Consider the following 21,310-nt stretch of genomic DNA (forward strand, 5'->3'; position numbering starts at 1 on the left):
CGGCTGGAGGATGAAGAAGGTAGTATTTATGTCTGCTCGGTGCAGTCTGCTGATTTAGTCTGATGGTTTACCAATACAGGGAATGGAGATTTGTCGATTGTTTATTTTTTAATGTCCATAAATCAAGTCATACAGTCAGGTCATTCTATAACAGGTTAGCATAAATACGATTCACAAATGTATACAAGGCCGTTTTACAGGCAAATGTACATTCAGGTTAAAATGAATATGTACATGAGAAAATACAAGCAGGCTGTGATATAATGGCCAAAATTTTGTGAAAATGGAGATCTTGATGCAGATGAATCTGGTTTGGGTCTGTACAATTGGTTGGCTGAGGTGCGGAATACAAGGACGTCAAGGAATTTTAAAGCTAGTTGGTTGTTCTGCTCTTTCTTCATTATAAATCTGAGAAAATACAGAAGTCGTTATCCATAAAGCATGTCGATATTGTACTTCTCAACATACCACTCAAAGATGTTCCGTAATGGTTTGTTTGTTTCATATTTTTGAAGTATCGCTGTATATATGTGCTGCATGGAGAAGGCAGAATAATAGTTTTGCACTTACATATATCAGGATCATGGCCGTACAGTTACAGATCGATCACTCTCTGTGGAACCTTAATAGCTTGATTATACTACCTTCTGGTTTGACTGTTGCTGTTGGCTCTACTTTGGAATTCATTAATGCTTCTTGTAAGGCTTCTGGGTCCCGATCCACAACCATTCGTAGCGTTACGACGTTTGCAAGCCTTTGATAAAACAATATGACGGGTAGTAACGTTCCGAAGGGGTTGTAGATCAACTCTGTTGATGTTGCTACTGCTATTTAAGCTGCTCTGCTTACTAATACATCAACTTCATACCAAAGCGTCGAGTATGTTATGGCTTATATAGATCCATGGGGTTTTAGGTAAATTGTAGGCTACAGGCACAAGCCTCAATGTAATATGATGTGATGGGAGATCGAGGCTGACATTTTACTTTCTATAACAGCATAACTTTGACAATATACACAGCTAAATAGTTCACAAAGAAGGCATTTGAAGATGATATAACTTCAATACACAGACTATCTCCGGCGGTCCACTGAAATTTTACACATAGACAATTCTATCCTGTAAAGGCCCTTTACTACGATTTATGTCTGTAGTTCGAAATATAGAATTGTATTGGATGGTGGTACCGTGAAAAAGACATGGCCGCATGTCGTATCCTCCTTTACTAGGCAGCAATATGAAGCTTTCTTGTCTCAAATTATTTCAAGTCCTTGCATTTATGGATGAGTGTTGTTTTCGGAGATAGTTTTCTGCTGATTGTTATGCGGTTGTTTGTTGGTGGTGAGTATCAGAGTTTGTTGCAGAGACGGGCAAAGACTCTCCTGTGACGCCTGTGTTACCCTGACTATCGGTGCCAGTGCTATAGGTGGATTCCTTCGTACTGGCTGTTCCAGTGACACTGTATGCGTTCGATTTCACGTCTCTGGGCTTCTTCTTGCAGCACATCTCTCTCCAGCTGTCTCTCACCTCCTTGTTACGGGCTGTGAAGAGGATGAAGATGAGGAAGCCCTGTAAGGTGTTGGTGATGGTGAAGACGTACTGGAACACCACCCTGGCGTCGGCAATGGCTAGGTAGCCGAACACCCAGCTTAAACCTGGAGTGGATAGACGACAAGAAGTTAATTGTTCGTTGGTTCGAATAAACAGTGAACAAATAGTATATTTAACCTTGTAGATCTTGTAGTTTGGTATGCCTCCAGAGGTTCAGGGGCTGAGGGGTAGCCATGGGTACAATGTGTGAAGCCCATTTCCCATGTTTCCTCAGCCGTGATATTGCTGAAATATTGCTAAAAGCGGCGTAAAACCATACTCATCGGTTCAAACGTTCTGATGAAATTTACGTACCAAGAAGTACAAAACAAAGACATGACGCTCGCACGTTCAGTATAAGTCTGTCACGATCTGTTTGTGAGCTTCGGACAGCGTCTGACGAATTTCTGCAGATATTGACTACCACCATGATGTAGAGGACGATGTTGCTGATGATGATGAGACCGACGGGGAGGGAGAAGCCGTAGTAGAAAGGCGTCAAGGACATCCAGCAACTGAGAAAATAATAATACTAACGCTTTTTCTGGTTTTGTAAATATTCAAGGAATAGTGGTGCATCGTGTTACATTTTTGTGCATGCTGAACATCTATTGCGAATACAGTTACATTATGTGATGACGTTCTTCAGCAGTGTTTTAACTCCTATGATTCTGGGGTCAAATGATAATCGCTCTGTGAAACCTGATTAAAATGCTGCAATCGATCGTAATCAGAACGAGTCCAACTTTCGCACCATGACCACATGATCCTAACACACCAAGAGAAACATGGCTCACAGGTTTGACCCAATAGTCGGGAATCAACTTGTCTGTTGACATCACATGTGAACATAGTACAACTTTTCTTCATTGATAAAATACTCTTTATCAAACAAAAGATGAACTGACTTACTAGTTCTCGCCTCCTCTGTACAGAGCAGGGTCAATGGCCAGGATGATGATAGGGGGGACAAGTGGTATACCTGGAAGCAAGATCACGATAGCTATTGTGTCAGTGACAGATCGTCTTCAAGCAAAATGTGTCGCTGATGTTTTACCTTTTATGCCGTGGAAATTATCAAACTTGGCCGATGATGAGAAGACTCGGACTATTCCCCTTATAATAAACAGGGCTTTTATTCCGTGAAGAACAAGCCGATCCATATTTCACTACATTGCAAGTTGGCATGTGCACGTGGACTCCCTTTAAGCACATACTGAGACGGCAAATTCCAAGCCACGGAGTTTATCATAAATATTAATTCGCACAATTAATACTAAGGGATAGGAGCTTTTCAGTTCGATCGAAACAAGGGATGTTATCGGACCTTAAGAGCTAATTATTCTTCTGGGAAATACAGGTCCATTTGCTTAGTCTGCGACGATTGGAGGTGACGGATTTCCATTTACAGGAACCTGATAATACCGAATCCTAACGTGACCCCTTTTTATTAAATACAGATATTTCACTATGACTCTATGTACCCCTGGGTAAAGATCTCATCGACTCGTGATATTAGTTACGTGAAGCAGCTCCTATTTTAAAACTACGAGTAAACGAAATGTCTAGACAAATGGTATGACTTCTGTGTCTTGAAAATAACATAAAGGGTCTGTTCTGAACCAACAAAGTGTATATATACTGAACAGCAAAATAAACGCAACTCTGGCTTTTTGTCAAGTTTTAAATAGAAGACACCAACAACAACTCATACTTTTATGAGATTTCATTATACGACACGTGTTTCTTTTGTTGTTCAGTACATATTACAGATTGTCATTTCCGACTACACCCCATAGATCATACCACAGAGGATACGTATTTGTGTTTACACAGTTAAGATATTATTCTAGTAGATTGAAAACCATTTCGCCCTCACTCACCCCACGCGGGTATGGCTGTCTTCAGCATGTATTTGGGGATGTAGGTGCCCAGGACTTTGACAAACTGAAAGTAGTGAAGCACTGCCTCCATCAGCATCCACATGAACGACGCCAGTATGAGGTAGTGTAGCAGCACCGCTACCGTGATACACCCGATATAGTCCTGGGTCTGGTTGATTCCGGCCAAGAACACAATCCACGCGAACAGCTCGGCCAGGGCGAGGTTGAACAGCGTCTGTTGTACACGATTGCGGCGTAGCTTTCTGTGGATCCCAAACCGTAATTAATGCTTTTTCTTCTTCTATATAATAAATTACGAAATTTAAAGTTGAAGTTTCAGTTCTAAAAAACATGAAAATATTTAGCTCACCTGAATATAATAAATGTGAGGACTGTTAGGGACAAGCCGAATATTGAGAGGCTGAGTCCAACGATTGTGATGATACTGAGAGCCAAGGTGTGTGTGAGGGTGCCTTGCCCGTAGAAGTCCTGGAATTGTATAAAACGTAATTACTAACAGCATCACATACAATTGCTTTGCCGCAACATTACCAGTGAGTGGGTTAGTGTAGCTTTACGCCGCTTTTAGCATTATTCCGTCTTTATTGGTCAGGTATAACATCAATCTGAACAACACTTCATTTACCAGCAACACCGCAAAGTTCGTAAGATGATCACAAACACAGACATCACGACCATTCTCCTCTCTCACATAACGACAACCGTCAGTTGACCAAGATCCGGTGTCGTCATTTCCGGTGAAATTCCAATATCCACAGGTGGTTAGATTGCTACGTTCGTCTGTTGGAAGGACCTGTACCATAGTGAAGAAAAATATATCATAGCAAAAGATATCTGTTAAGTATTATAGCAATAATCAAAGCAGTTGTTATACCACTTGAAAAATTAAACGTACTTGTCAATATACTTGTCATTAGGATATATTTGTGATAGTGTGACCTCGAGTCAAAATTAATTGATCGAAGATATTATTCAAATCCCATATTCGCCCAAGGGTCGGTTGCGGTAGCTAAGTGGTTAAAGAGTTCCCTCATCGCGCCTAACAACAGGATTCAATTCCCTACCTGGGTACAACGTGTGAAGTCCATTTCCGGTGTCCCGCGGCGTAAAACCATACTCATTTACACTCATTTTCGCCCAGGTCATAAGCTTGTACTTAATTTGATGTATGATCATACGTTTCATCAAAACTGATTATGCTATACATTGTCGCTTCGGGATGTCCTCCCACATGAAGCAGACATGACGTCAGAAAACTGAACTGGTTTTCGCAGATGTTACAACAGTCACAAGCCGTCATACCTTATTTGGCAGGAACACAATGGTGACCTGCGAACCGTCCAGTTCGGATATTGGGCGGCCGTCAACGAGTATTTTCGCCGCAATGATGTTGCTATTGAGTTGATACTGACGACTGTCACCGGCTGATGATTCACCGACGTCAAACAATCTGGTGTTTTGATACACATTTACTGAAATGCGAACCGTCTTGGCAGGACCTGAAAATGCATGTAACATTGAATGTGTATACTTGATTACATTTAACAATCATAAACAGACCTGATGAGAGTAAGGTGGTTCTTTGTCAATGCTGCTCCTGATTATGATGTGCGATTGTAATCCCATTGTTGATAATCATAATGTTCATTTACTCACGAGTGACGTAGCCTAGTGGTTAGAGCGTCAGGCACCTAATTGTGAATACACAAAGTCAGAGAACTAGAATCCGTTCTCAAAAACATTCTGTTCTCTTGTCCCCCAGCAAAGTGAAATGGGTAACGCGATTCCTAACATCTGTGTGAGTGAGTTGCGTTTTACACCTCTTTTGACAATGTTCCAGCAAAGTCATGGCGGGAGACACCAGAAATGGGCTTCACACATTTTACCCAGGTGGGGAATCGAACCCGGGTGTTCGGCGTGACGAGCGATCTCTTTAACCTAACATACGTATGAAAATATTAATAGAATGCTTGATACATATGCGGGATAGCCAACTTATGTATATCTTATACACCGCGTTTGTAACATACAACGTCCCACCTGATGCTGTATCATCTGTATATGGGCTGGAGGCCACACATGCTGAATAAAACAATTGAATAGAATTAGATAGATAGATGGCTCGTCTATTGACGGTGGGGGACAGCAGAAGTGGTCTTCGATTAGCCATATAGGAACAATGTGTGAAGCCCATATCGAGTGTCCCTTTCAGTGAAACTGCTGAAATATTGCTGAAAGCAGCGTAAAACTATACTCGCTCACTCACTGTTACTTTTGCAGCAAAGAAACCGTAAGTGATTCCTTTTATACAATTTCAGGACTTCAACGGGCAAGGAAGGCACCCTCACTCACACACCTTAGCTCTCAGCATCAACATCAACGGGCAAGGAAGGCACCCTCACACACACCTTAGCTCTCAGCATCATCACAACGATGTGATCAATGACGTATTTAAGTGAGTGAGTGAGTTTAGTTTTACGTCGCACTTAGCAATATTCCAGCTATATGGCGACGGTCTGTAAATAATCGAGTCTGGACCAGACAATCCAGTGATCAACAACATGAGCATCGATCTGCGGAATTGGGAACTAATGACACGTGTCAACTAAGTCAGTTAGTCTGACCGCCCGATCCTGTTAGTCGCCTCTTACGACAAGCGTAGTCACCTTTTATGGCAAGCATGGGTTGCTGAAGGCCTATTCTACCCCGGGACCTTCACGGGTCACTTATTTAAGTAATTTATAATAGCTGTATCTGGAATTTCCGTTGATATTGAGTGCATGATGTAAATGCATCCTTACCTTCACCGAGCTCAGACAGGAAATCGTTCTTGAAGAAAATACTGCCGAATGTGTCAGGATTCAAATCGGAAGCTTGGAACATGGGCCTCAGGCTCTCATCCCGCAGCGTTGTGCCATTGTCTACGAGCTGCAGACCAATTCTTAGGTTAACTGAACCCTTCCCAGTTGTCTCCCATATCTCCGTACCAACAGTGTCGGAGACAAGCTTTTGTTGGCCAAATGGCTCCGTCGTCAGTTTTCCCAACACCATGTCCATTGCCTTCAGAACCCTGATGAAACATTACAACATGTTTGAAGTTGATTATGGCGTCAACAACATGAAAAAGATCTCGTATAAAATCAAATATTTCGACATACATTGTTTAGTGTGTTGAGTAATCATACCTGTTCGCAACTTTGCCCATCGTTTGGGATTCCGCCAAGACTTTGTCACCTGTTTCTAAAACAGTCTCGTATATGTCGAGAAAGCGTTTAGCAGCCTGAAATATACAGAATGTTTCCGTAACTGAGTAATGATACAAATTTAATGATGTTTCAATGTTATAATGAATATATCTTAAACGTCAGAAGCCACTCAGGAATTATTGAAGCCGTGAACAGTTCAGAAATGTCCATATTTCAGATCGCGTTTAATACGGTTTTCTCAACCAATAATGGGTGTGTGGGTAGTCTAGTGGTTAAAGCTCGATTACCCACGTGATTGCAACGTATGCATCCCATTTGTGATGTCCCCCGCGTGTTATCGCGGGAATATTGCGGGAATATAACACAATTAAACTCACACACCATTGAAGCAGAACTGGTATAACAGTGAAAGCTTGACCTACATTCATTTTGATTTCCGGTACTTGCTCGCTGTTTTCCATTATATTTGTCACATAAAGGAGGTCAATCACGGTCAAGGTCTCATTCTTGATGATGGTTGAAGCATTCTGAAGGACCTCCTCCACATTTCTATCTGTCATCACAACCTAGGACAAGGAATGAGGAAGAAATCTAGGCTTAAATATTGAAATTTACATCGAAATTAGCATGGTATACATTGCCGGATCATTAGTGGAGATATGAAATTAACATGATTTTAATATACTGAACAGCAAAAAGTCCACGCACGTTTCGAAAAATGATATCTCACAAAAGTAAGCGTTCATGCTTATGTCTTCAATTCAAAAAACGTGACAAAAACAGAGCTGAGTTTCTTTTGTCAGTATAATTCATTAATCAAGTGATTAATAATCCTGATCAAACTGAAATCTTGGTACAATGGCACCAAATCGACCATCTGATAGCGCTGCACTGATGTAATTGAGAGAGCAACTAAAACGTGCATTATACCCGAGACAGTGTCTCCAGGGAAGGAGATATGGGGGAGGCAAGTAGATCTGGAACGTCGCAGACATCATTTAGCTGGAACTCTCCCCAGTAGGCACCGTACAGTCTGTCCCCCTTGCACTCAATTTCTCCAAACGCTCGATTGTCTGTTTGAAACATTAATGAGATTTACAGCAATGAAGGTGGAACCAGGAGCTCCCGCAGCGTTTCTTTTGTCAAAATTTAACGAATAAGAATCTTTTAGTGAGTAGAATGAATTAAACTCATCAATATTTCTGTTCTAACATGGCGTTTAACGTAATGAGAAGGTGGCAGGATGCGATGGTTTCCATTTCAGTGGCGCTGTCAAGCCAAAGGGACAAGCTTGGATTCGAACCCACGACCAGTCGCTTCTGGCACACAATCAAAGGACACACAAACTGTGGCATCTGGTATCACTGGACCCAACAAAACTTACTGAACAATTATGCCATTGTTTGAACGTATTACAATGAACAATATGGTAATTTTATTGTACAGACAGGTTTATCAAAGTGTGTATAGAACTGAACTCAATTACAAACGGCAAGCATATTAACAGGGTATTGCATTGTTAATATCGTTTATAAATTACAATAATATAATTATGACGGTTATGGTATCTGCCTGAGCAGAGTATACATACTGACAAGACAGCGCTGTGGAGAGAAGAATGTCTCCCCGAGTCTGGTCTGGGGAATGAGGAATTCCTGGCCCGTCTCCTCCACGACATGAGTGAAGTCAAAACAGTAATCTGAAGACAGTGATGACAGTTTCCCAATACAGGGATTGTGTGACACATTACAATCTACAATATTGTGCGTTTATAATTGTACCGATATTGTTCTAAATAATGGATTTGCCTCTAATTCCTGTCTTAGTGGTCAACACTCTTGACAAATATACAGAGTGTGAGTCAGGCCGGTACAACGTAAATCGGAAGCGATGAGGTGGTCTCAGAAGACAAAAGAATGGCAAACTAAGATACGTAATCAGGGAGAAGGCAGTCACCGGTTGCTAGCAGGCGTAAGGGACACAACTCTGCACTTACCATCCCGCGTGACAATTGAAAATGTTGCGGTAGCAATTATTTGACCACGACAGACCATGAATAGCATTAAATTGTGTTGTGTTAATACAGCAGATGAATGTATGAATGTATAACATACCAATACTTCTGAGTTGGAGAGTCTGGGGCAGAAAAACATTCCGTTGGGCGTTTTGGATGCCAAATCCTATCTGTAAGTCCTCTTTGGTCATTTTCAGATTTTCTTTCGGATCAAGAAAACCATCAGTCATTACTGAAGACTTGTATGATATGAAATCCATTATGTTGCCATTATTTCTGAAAAGAAAGAGAAAATGAAACATCAGAGTCCACGATCAATACATTCCGTAACGTTGTGTGTGCGTGTGCGTGTGCGTGTGCGTGTGCGTGTGCGTGTATAAGCAAGACACTTTTTTCTGTAATGGAGCGTCGCACCATATATGTTATTAAGTCACCAGGTCAGGAAATGTTCACATCTGCCACATTCAACCGTTTTCTAAGCGGACAAATGAATTACTTAAAGGCATACTTAATTACTTACTCCAAGTCTTATGTCTTAGGAAGCTGTTTGCCTCGAAGTTTCAGTTATTGATTTTAGGCAAGTTGTAAGAGATAATAAGTGTTTTACTGTATCAGGATCGTGTGGTCACAACAAGACTTAAGGAACACATGACCTTAAATGGGTGTTTTGAAGTTAATGCAATCCGCATACCGGAAAATCCACTCCACAGAAATCGCACTCGTCAAAGTGCACACTGAGAGCTGTAGATAAGGATGGTGCTTGAGGATTGGTTCTACTGGATCTGAGTAGTGCCTTCGATACTATTGACTATATCATTCTGATACACGTGAAACCAGGAGGGGTCTTAGAAGCACTGCTCTTCAGCGGTTTGAGTTCTACATATCAAGGCATCAATCGGTGACCATTGATGGTCACATCTCCTGTCCTAAGGGTCTTGCTTACGGTGTGCCCCAGGTATTGCTTCTTGGACCTCTACTTGTCACCATGTGTACTTCACCTCTGGGTGATATCGTCAGATCCTTCAATCTTGGACTGCATTTATATGCTGACGACACTCAGATTTATATATCATTCGAACCCTTACTTTCCTCATCAGCTGTGTCTTCAATTCTCACCAATGAAGAGGAGTCTACTGCATTTAAAAACTGGATGTCGTCATACCTCAGACTGAATGATGATAAAACCGAAGTTTTTCACCCTAAGCGTCTCCAGTCCAGTATCTCTCTTCCTTACTTCAGAATTGGTCAGTGTGAGATTCAGGCAAAGCTTGAGGTGCGTTACTTGGGAGTTATTTATGATTCCTCACTGCCCATGGAGCCACACATCAGTAACAGCTGTAGAGGGGCTTACTACAACATCCGCAACATGGGCATAATTGGGCGATACCTGGACGTCAAGACTACAGTATCTCTCATTCAGTGATATGCAACATCTCCTCTTGGCTACTGTAATGCGCTTCTTGTTGGTCTCCCAAATTATGTTATACACATGCCTTAGCAGGTGCAGAACACTGCAGCCGGGATGGTCTCTGAGTCAAAGAAACCGGACCACATTACTCCCGTTTTTCACTCACTTCATTGGCTTCCGATCCAGTACGTATAAAATATGAAACTCTACTCCTTCTTTTCAAAGTATACATGCCACCATTCTGACCAAAATATTGAGGGCTACAATCTCCTCCCTTTCACCTCTCCTCACTAGGTGAATGAGGAAACAGTAACCGTTGTCACAGACATAATGAGCCAGCTCTCTTACCAGAATGTCAGCAGAGATATACACATAGGATTCTTGATTCCACTGAATAACAGTCAACATTAAAATTTAAGAAAACGGGATTCCCTTACCTAAATCTCAGAGGATGTATGAAGATGGGAAATATGTTCCTTGGGGTGCTGTTATAGGCCTTCACAATCCGGTCTATATCGAAGGTGACAACACCAGCTAGGTTGAAACTGTTAAAGATGCTTGGAGGAATCTGTCCAGTTTGTTGAAGCTGAATGTTCCCCGCGTGCAGATCTTGATCTTCACAAAAAGAACAGAAAAAGATGAAATGAATATCTCACTCAAGCCATGTCAGTGTTGACTGTAATAGCGAAAGGTCTAAGAAATAGAGAATAATTTGTTAATGTTGTCAAATAACATGTATCTTCCATTGAGTGGTCTGACAAAGTTGAAATCTCCACGAATTCACACTTTCACTCGTGTCGTGAACATATCAACTTTGTCAGACCACTCAATGAAATACTAGCAGGCATGTTATTAAGTTATTAACTTATTAAGTTACCATGTCTGCAGTAGTGAAAACCTGGCTTAGCTTTACATGTGTTATTGGTATTACCGATTGAGCAGGATACCTTCAACGGTTTGCAAATAGAGTCTAGTATCTAATATCTATTGTATCTATCTATTGTATCTATCTAGTATATCTAAAAATCATAAGAGAATAACATATTCCAAGTTGTTTATCCACTTTCTGTTCGCCAGCGCAAAACAAGGTATCCGTTGTGATCGACACACTTGGCGTGGTGTTTTGTCACTAAAATGTGTGTTGTTAAATGCCGCACTCCAGCTGTAATGAGGGCAGTGTGCACATAATCGAGTGTGGACCGGACGATCCTGTGACCAACAGCATGACCATCGATGACGTGTGTCACCAAGTCTGCCGTAAATTGACGCTTGCGATAAGCATGGTTTGGCAAAGATCAATTCTAACCCGTATTTTAGCGGACCAGGGCAGTACAACGCAACGTAAAACGCTTCCACTAAAAGATGACAGATGTAGAGTCTTACCTATATAGCGTAGGAAAATGTTATTAGAACGTTCAAGCCTCGTGGTGTTCCTGTTGAAAGCTTCGCACCAGTAGTATCCCACCAAAGTTATTGGTGTGTCTCGCAAACCCAGCGAGACGTTAAGATGTACTCCGTCTTTAGACGCTGAATACATCCCCACCGGCAATGCGGTACCACTACGATACCATGTCACGCCATGCTTCTCAGGGTTATAACCCTTATAATTACAATTCAGTCTGGCAACTTCGGGAAATCTGGACTCTATGGGTAGAAAAACCTCAAGATCGCCGGACTTTCCAATCGGACGTGTATTGAGCTCTGTTATCACCGTGGCACTAACGCCAATCTTCTCTGAAAAACAACAATATTTGATTCGTGTGAAAAGTGAACAGATTGGCTAGACGACCAAATATACGAAGGTTTTGTTATCAGAGTGAAATTCTTGTTATGTTAAATGCTAAATTAGATCCGCATTGACATTGCTGGTTTCGTTACGAATTTACACTTTTTATGGTTACCGGCCCCGACAACCAGGTTTACTAAACGTGATTTACAAAACTGACACATCTCCATACCATTATTGTTTTCATGTTTAGAAAGTTTTAAACGCATATTTGTTTGGCTGCAAAAAAATAAAATAAATAAATAAAATAAGATAAAGTAAATATGTAAATGAAATAACCGACACAACGAAAATTTTTACGGTAATGAGAAACATCAGGAAACAGTTTGCATGAGGTCATTAATAGTAGTGTTGTTTTAATTAGGATCATAATTCCTATTGTGGATGGTCGGTTAAAGGATTAGTCACTTGAAGAATGTAATCAAACTGACAAAAAAATATCACCCATGTCTGTGTAGGCTTAGTAGGTTACCTTCATAAACAGCCGGTGTTTCACATAAACTCGTCAATCTTGAGTCGCAGTCAAAGTGGTAAGACATACTGGACCACTGTCGGTCGATGACGTTGCAAGAACTACCAGCATCGACCCACGTAGGCCCCCTTACCGGACTTTCTACCTCTTCTGTAAACAATTGAAACTCCATAAATGTCCATAAATGTAGAATAGTGTGGACATGCAGTTTTTTTCCCTTTACCAAACACATTACTTTCAAAACATCAATGTAGAATAGTGTGGACATGCAGGTTTTTCCTCTACCAAACACATTACTTTCAAAGAACTACCAGCATCGACCCACGTAGGCCCACTTACCGGACTTTCTACCTTTTCTGTAAACAACTGAAACTCCATAAATGTCCATAAATGTAGAATAGTGTGGACATGCAGTTTTTTTCCCTTTACCAAACACATTACTTTCAAAACATCAATGTAGAATAGTGTGGACATGTAGGTTTTTCCTCTACCAAACACATTACTTTCAAAACATCAGTTATGCACAAAAAGCAAGACACGTTATATAGTTTCCAGCATATTCGAGAGCAGGATATTTATTCAGAAGCTTGTGTCATCAGCTACCAATTAAAAAGAAAGATGGAATAATGTCTGTGTGTAGATTTATATCACACGGCGGTAACAAATAGAAAAAAACAGTTGTGGTTTGTCCTCACATTTAGAAGACAAAAACGGCCTTGATCTCGTCCAATCTAGAAGTTTGCTTCCTGCCTATTTACTGAGACCGATATCATATTGTTAAAATTCTCACAACCAAAGTTTACTTCATTCTTTTTTCTGCACATGGTGATATTACTTCCGTGTTAGAACATATATTTCTGACTGAAAGTGTGATTTCTAAGCGAGGTCTAATGACACTGGTGTTTTGTTCACGTCTTCCAGCTAGTGTTGAAAAACAACGGAAAGAACGTTTTTGCGTTCACGTGTACTATCACAAACTGCAGATGCTTGTCTAAATGCTGTGACTGTCAATATTACTTGGGCCTCCTTTCTCAAAGCACTAAGGTGATCGTAAGTCACTGAGGTAACCGTGGCGCAATGTTAAAGAATGGGCGTTAAGGTTAACCTTAGTAAAGGTTGCTTCGTGAAAAGAGATCCTGAAAGTTAACTGTGACGTTGGAAATATCTCAACGTCAGATAGCGGGTCAACACCAAGATCATATAGACAATTCAAGACATTCGTACAATTCCTAACAACCATTGCTCGTCCTGCTCGTTTCGAATCAGCAAGTGACCGGAAACACCACTCAAACATAAAAATTATTTCCGGCGTTCGTTAAAACTGTTTGTTATAAAGGTAGTTTGCTGAAATGAGAGGGTATATACCTGTTATACTCATCTTCAGTTGAGTGATTGCCTGGGAAACAACGCTGTGGTGGAATATGGAGTCGGCACGAGCTAGTCGTCCACCGTCTTGTCTACAGACATTCTCTGCGTCCTCAAAAGAAGCAAAGCGTTGTTCCTTGTAACACTGGTGTAGCCGTGGGGAGCCGTAATATCCATGCCGACATGACGACACTGGATTTAAGAAAGAATAAATGGTAATTACACAACAGGAGTACTGGTCAGATCCACATTCATACATTGTATCCGAAAGGAGAATCGAAGCCGGATCTACGGCTTGGCGAGTCAAACGTTTGACAAGTACTTAAACACTAAGGATCAAGGATTTACATTGTGTTGTGACAATTACTCTAAATACTCTGAGAAAAGAACATTTCTGGTGTCCCCCGCCGGGATATTTTGTTGGTATATTGCTAAAAACGGCGTGAAACTAAACTCACTCTTTCAATGGAAAAAAACAGATCATACTTATTTGAAGACTGGGTCTCAACAGCTGCTCGGTGACACAGACGTATGGGAGGCGCACGGCATTGCAGTCGGTGAGAGACACCGGTGTATAATCCCATCTTTGAGGTTCAGAAGTCTCTTCCTCTCTTCTCTCTACTGGTTCTGAAATGACGACAAAGCATATATTTTATCATCCTCCGCTGGACTACTGCTAAAAGCGGCGTAAAACCAGACTAACGCAGCTCTATTCAAGTGAAATATGCTAATTCCAATTCAAGATAAGCCTATGCAGATGCATATTTTACTTTCAAAGCAGTCATTGGCTACTGGCTGCATCGTGTATCTGGTTCGCATAGTGCAGTCAAAGCAGTCATTGGTACTGGCTGCATCGTGTATCTGGTTCCACATACACCAGAGTTTCATTCAAACTCTTGTTTCTTTGTGTTTAATAGTGAGGCTGATAGTGAAATATTTGTACCAGTGAAGGATGCTGATGTACACAACTGTTTGCCTCCCGGCTCTCCTTCGTCAGGCTGTCCAGGAGCCCAGTTTATCCTGATGTAAAACAATGGGGAAGAAAGTGGTCAATATTTCATTTGAGTCAAACACATGTGCTCGGTATATACAAGTATTATAAATGATGCTTGAGAATGTTCTCGCCAATCGCTGAATTCAAATTAAAAGCAATCTTGGAATATGTCATTACATTATTCTTTATTTTCAATAGTTATTTTTCTCTAAAAGTTAAAATAGCCGTATATTCGGACCTTAGTTTCATCTCGCATAGGAATTCAAAAGAAAAAAATATCCTAGAAGATTTTTCATCCTTCTCTTGAGCGTCTCGACAATTTCCGTAAAGCACGAAAAGGCTTGTCATCCCAGTCGATGAAGGGTAGGTCCGAAAATACGACAATGCAATTATAGTGCGCGTATGACTAAAAGTCCCGGTCAAATAATCATTCAGAATTAGTGTTGACTTTGCATACGTCTTGTATCAAACATATACCCATGATATATGTAATACTGTATATTTACTTCATTGGGATGTGTTTTAATAGCTCTTATAATATGCATGATGTTTCTGAGAACTATACGTAAGTCCCAAGGGTAGACAAATCTTAAAATTCCAGTATTACCATTTGCGCTTAGACGGAACCCAGTCCACAAAAAATGGCCACGACGGGACACGGTCTACCATGGAATAGCGCAAGTTTTACGTGTTTGGTATGCATCTGTGTTGATGTTTTTTTATGAATTCAAGTGGGCATATTGAAACGTGTGTTTTAGGTCGATGGTGCTGCTTTCTCATGAGTGTGTATCCAGTCTCTGTCCATTCGTACCTTCTCGCCTTTTCCCATGAGATTCTAAAGACGCCATCCGGCTTGCCGGAATGACACGAGTAGTTACGAATGGTTCCTGTCGGCCAAAGTCCATGAATATTCGTCTGAACATGTCTTATAATGTGATATTCTCAGATCATCTTTATACCGCTAGCAGGAGCTACGAGTGTACCGAGTCTGTGTTTCAGGAAATCGGGAAAAAATGAATTTCGTCGACAAACCTCGTTGAAATATCGCCTGGGTTCTCGAGAGTATCAACTCTAAGTTTCCCATCAAGTATGTGTATCCCGGTCCATGTTCGATTTATACCTGCATATAGCAACAGACTGTACAGTACACAAAATTACGAAAAAACAAACAACGTTTTAAAACCAGAATATACTGACTTACGATGAGACAACGTTCTCTACACCACAGTATTCTAAACCAAAACATCTACAAATCCACAAACATCTTATTGAACATAAAATTGCGATCAGTATTAATATTTTATAATAAAAGTACATTTAGAAACACAAATTTCCTTCTCCGTTCGTCGTTTCCTAACGTACCTGTCATATAGTCGTCACAGTAAACCCGACTCTATGAAAAACGCACTTTTGTGTTTTTTAGTTTATACCAACAATGTCTGTATGACAGGAGTATATATCATTCTAGTCATGAACATTATATTTCGAACACTACATGCGAATGAGTGTTAAGGCTGTATCGATACGTCAAGCGCACATTTTCTTATAAAAAAATTGTCTACAAAATAAAGAAAAAAAACTTTCTTGTACATACAAAATCGTCTGTTTTAAACATGAAGTGATCGCCTTTTTATGGCTTTATTCGATCTGCTGCACTAACTGTTTTTTATGGCTGGACTGAGTCCAGCTAGACTGATACTGTCAATCAAACAAGCTCTGACCAAACGGCAGTTTGTGGCCCTAAGGTTCACCGTTATGAGAATTTGATTCAAAGAGTCATATGATTCAAGTTCTGTCTGTCTGTGTGTTTGGCAGCCATCCCAGACAAGTTCCTGATGGTCAACACCATGAATCGTATCGACACTGAGTGACGTGCAACTGCCAAACTGCTTCACATAAAAACACTTTTCTTGTGACTTATTTTCGCGGGGAAACGAACGTCGTTTGTGTCCAGTGCTACATCATTTGCATACCCACCATTTATGTTAAGGTAGTCAGAAAATGGGATGCCTGACTTCCCCTTGAACAGGTCATTGAAGCTGTACACAATACCAAGGTCACTGTGACATTTCTTCCACGCCTCCGCCCACGTAGTCGGAGAGCCGATGTAGAAGCAGTTGTTATTATAGTGTGGCAGGCGAAAGTATTCCGGGGGACACCTTTCATCTGGGGAAGGAGGAAAAACTAGTCACAGGTGATAATTCGTACAATGGAACTAATATTTAGGAGGAATTGGAGATAGCAAAATGCAAAACCACGTTGCGTAGCTTGCGTCCCTTGGGCGTACCCGGATCCGCAGGTCAGTTCGAATACGATAGTCTCGGCGGTATCACACCCTTCTTCGTTCTGGGCATTATTTCCACATTAACATGGTACACTGTGACAAAACTCAACTTGTGATAATTCAAATACACATATCATTCTTAAAGGTATGACAGGGTGAGGCGTCTCATTAAAATAGTCATCGTCTTATTCTCTGCATAGTGTTGTCCCATAGTATAGATCAAAGGTGTCAGGATGAAGCAACATTGTACTCACAAAACAATTCAAGTGAGCGTTATTTTGGAACTTTTTCCTCCTTGTTTGTGTGGGTTTTGTAAAACGCCACTGTGTACAGTACTGAATTTATTAAAGCACGGCGTGTCAGCCAGATTGGTTCTCTAGGGATGCTGTGCTGGTGCTTCAGTGAAGCATACTTTACTGTGGTGGGTTAATTATCCTTTGGGACTCTTCCATTATAAATAGGTAAAATCCCTTTGTTGTTTTGCCTGGTTTAGGGGTACTGACCTTTTGGTAGAGAACCCGTCCATGCAAACATTCTGTGTGCCAGCTTGATGTCGCCCATCAATGAACGCTACTTAGCAAAGCGAAATAACCCCTTACTATAACATAGCCGGGCCGCCGGCCCGCCATCTAATTGGGAAATATAATTTACGTGGCTTCAAGAAACAAGTGTCTCGCGCCCAGGGAAGTCCAGGATCTTCATAACTTAGAGAATAGTGTTGTTATTGTCGGTGGTGATGATGCTCAACGTCACAGTCTTCAGTGAGTGACTGAGCGACTGAGCAAGTGAGTGAGTGAGTGAGTGAGTGAGTGAGTGCGTGAGAGGGTTTATTTTCGCGCCGCACTCAACAGTATTCCAGTTATATAGCGGTGGTCTGTAAATAATCAAGTCTGGACCAGACAATCCAGTGATCAACAACATGAGCATCGATCTGCGGAATTGGGAACCTATGACATGTGTCAGCGAACCTGACCACCCGATCCGGTTAGTCGCGTCTTACGACAAGCATAGTCGCCTTTTATGGAAAGCATGGGTTGCTGAAGACCTATTCTACCCCGGACCTTCACGGGTATCACAGTGAACAGAATGGCCAGCCAAGGTAGTTCCCACTGGGATCCCCGAGGGGGTATAGTTCCAGTGACGCTATATAAATAATATAGGTAGGTATGCAGTACCTTCCACAACGAGCGCCAGGGATACAGATGTCACCAACAACAGAAGAAGCGGTGGTAGGCTCGGGAACAAGGCCATGGTCAGCTGGAATTAACGAACCGTACAAAACTGATTATCCAATATACTTATACGCTTGCATAAATTCACACAAATCATTGGATTTAGTTCAGATACTAGACAAATGGATGTATGAGTGCAATATTCCAGCTATATGGCAGCGGTCTGGGAATCCAGTGATCAACAACATGAACAACTCGATTACTCGCCTCTTGCGACAAGCACGGGTTGCCGAAGACCAATTCTAACCTGGATCTTCAAGGGTCATGTGCCATCTAAAGCAAATTAAATACATAAAAGAAAGGTGTCAAACACATATGACTGAACTGGCAACAACAAAAGCAATACAACTGCAATTGGTAGAGACCACAAACCTTAACTCGAAATCCAGACAAGAACAATGCTTCCATATTTACAAAACTAAGTCACGACCGATTTACAAATTATGAAATGATGATTACAGCGTTTTCCACAAGAGTAACGACAAGCCTTGGTGATCTGTCTGATACTGCTTGCTGTGTGTGTTTACACGCATACCATTGGTCGTTCCAGCATTTATGTGTTTCTTCCGGGTCGATGCTCTGGGACGTTACACGTAGGTGTGTGAAACAGTCTTTCTCTATCAAACAGGATCCTCGGACATACACAGAAGGTATTTATGGCAGGGAAACACACCCTCTCTGTCTATCTGCACTATGCTCGCGCTCTACAACAGGACGTTAAACTTGCCCGGTATAGAAAAGAAGGTTTTAGATTATGCTTCAGCGAATATTGAATTCTAAGGATTTCCATGCGCGTTGCCTTTCCCATGTGAACACTTGAATACTATCTCTGTAAAGAATGCATACCACTACATCTAAAGAACTTCCCGTTAATCGTGTCACACAGCGTTGCATATAGTGTGAATTCGTTGGTATTCTTTGGACAAACTGAATATTTTTGGAAACTCTTTTCTTCACAAAGAGACGTCGCAGGGAAAGGATCTGTAGGCTCGGAATCAACATAAACAGTGCGTACAGTTTTACGCCGTCGTTAGCAATATTCCAGTAATCCAGACTTAACACGATGTACCAGTGTGGGGAATCGAATCCGCATGTTAGGCGTGACGAACGAACGTTTAGCTATTAGACTACCCAACCGCCCCGTCAACTTTAAGAAAGTCACTGGAAACACTGTAAGCCTTCAGGGTGATTCAGGTAATGATTTTAATAGCAGGTATTTCCTCGCCATGCCACAGGGGGTCGAGTAGAAGATAACATGCCTGTTTGAATCTTCACCAGATGGCCATGACTTGGTAATGCTTATGAGGTGGACCGAGGTGAAAATGTTCAAGACACGAGAAGGACAAGTCAAAACCCGTGAAAACAATGTTCGGTACGTCCACCAACCCACTCACAATTGCTACACATATGACACACACCTCAGTATTCGTCACCCTCCACGGACTATGCACAGTAAACCAAACACTGTCACGTGATCTATATGGTTTACCGAGTCACATCAGTACATCATACACTAAAATATAATATTAAACAGAACACATTTCGGTTGAAACATGTACACAGGAATGAAATCGAAACATTACCTGACAGCGGGGTGGGTGTACCTAGACTCGGGTGGTTCTCGCCGTGTTTTGCTATGGGGAAGGTGGGGCTTGTATGCTCGATCAATGAACAGGCCAAGCGTGACAAATAAACGCATATCCAATGTCGTGAAAGGTGAATGAGTCAGAGATTCACGGCCGCATTCCGAACTTTTACGGCTGGTTGTGGTGAATTTACGTGTATACATGACGAGTTTGGATTACAAATAAAATGAATAATATTTGTGAAGAAGGGGTGCACTGTCAGTTGAAAAAGCTCAAAATTTAGAATCGACCTGGGTTATTATGCTCCTTTCTAACAGAATACTTTGAAACGAAAATGACTTCTGAAAGGTAAATGAGAAGAAAATACCCTATAGGGAAAGAATCAGGACTGAAGTATGCGTATGCGTGTGCATGTGCGTGTGCGTGCTTGCGTGCGCAATAGACAGCTGGAAGACATTTTGGGGACCACAAAGATATTATAGGACCTATGTAACAGTGAGCTTAGTTGAATTCTCAAGCCTGTACTAGACCGTGTATTGTATTGCATTTGCAAATAGTTCAGTTTTTGTGTGGCTAATCATAAAGTACCGTTAAAATGTCAATTGTGAAAGCAACATGGAATAGATATATATTGCATTCTACCATGACTTCAGTAAATACTGGATTGTGATTGGTTAATCAAAGTCATCAAGGGGTATATAATCATGTTATATACCTCTGATTTTCAAACATATCATGTACTTGTTTAAAATATGAATAACACGGTTAGGGTAGAATGGAGATAAACTTATTGTGTTGGAAAATCAGCGGTATATAACGAAATTATAATAGCTCACGCGTTCGGTTTTAAATCAAATTTAGAGCTATTATAATTTCGTTACGCGTTCGGTTTTAAATCAAATTTAGAGCTATTATAATTTCGTTATATACCTCTGATTTCCCAACACAGTATGTTTATCTTCTACGTATGTGGGTGTGTTGAATTTTAACCCCCTGGATGCCAAGTTTTTTTTTCAGGCGCACATTTTCGTAAGGTTTGACAAGTGAACGTTGTGCGAGATTTGCGCTCGCGTGGTACTGTATCTACGTACGGCTATGAAATTGCATAGAAATGTAGAATATTTAATTTCCTATCCGTTGGTATAAATATAACTGTGGCTACCTCAGGGGTTTGAGAAATAGACTCTGCTAAAAGTTGTACAAACATTTGTGTGTGTTGAAAAACAGTAAATTTCTCCGTTTTTTATCGTGCACCAATAAAAGCACTCTGCTACGATTTTTTAATTTGGCATCTTTACGGAAAGTGTGAGCGAAGAAAATACAGCTTGGTATCTGAACGACATAAATGTATATGAAATGGGTGTATGTGCTAATGCATAACGTCATACTCACAAAATGAAAAATGACCTGCAATAAATGTCAAAAATCGATTTTCTTCTATGACGCCAAACGTCGACAGAGAGGTCAT

The 21,310-nt window shown here is 41.1% G+C and overlaps 1 protein-coding gene across 1 annotated transcript; it reads right to left on the reverse strand.

The window, feature by feature from the left end:
* Positions 1–95: 95 nt before the first annotated feature.
* Positions 96–19,889, reverse strand: LOC137298908 (uncharacterized). The gene is made up of 23 exons (XM_067831278.1): positions 19,840–19,889; positions 18,200–18,281; positions 16,718–16,906; positions 15,773–15,860; positions 14,690–14,766; positions 14,233–14,373; positions 13,747–13,938; positions 12,382–12,531; positions 11,507–11,857; positions 10,561–10,738; positions 8,816–8,991; positions 8,293–8,400; positions 7,632–7,774; positions 7,124–7,267; positions 6,681–6,775; positions 6,297–6,565; positions 4,798–4,994; positions 4,121–4,288; positions 3,845–3,963; positions 3,475–3,737; positions 2,504–2,573; positions 1,907–2,106; positions 96–1,656 (listed from the first exon to the last, which is right to left on the reverse strand). The coding sequence occupies exons 2-23, from the start codon at positions 18,273–18,275 to the stop codon at positions 1,322–1,324; spliced, it is 3,729 nt and encodes a 1,242-aa protein (XP_067687379.1). The 5' UTR covers positions 18,276–18,281; positions 19,840–19,889; the 3' UTR covers positions 96–1,321.
* Between the last annotated feature and the right edge of the window lie 1,421 nt (positions 19,890–21,310).

The sequence above is a fragment of the Haliotis asinina genome, chromosome 10 (genome assembly GCF_037392515.1).
Source record: "Haliotis asinina isolate JCU_RB_2024 chromosome 10, JCU_Hal_asi_v2, whole genome shotgun sequence".
Classification (NCBI taxonomy): domain Eukaryota; kingdom Metazoa; phylum Mollusca; class Gastropoda; order Lepetellida; family Haliotidae; genus Haliotis; species Haliotis asinina.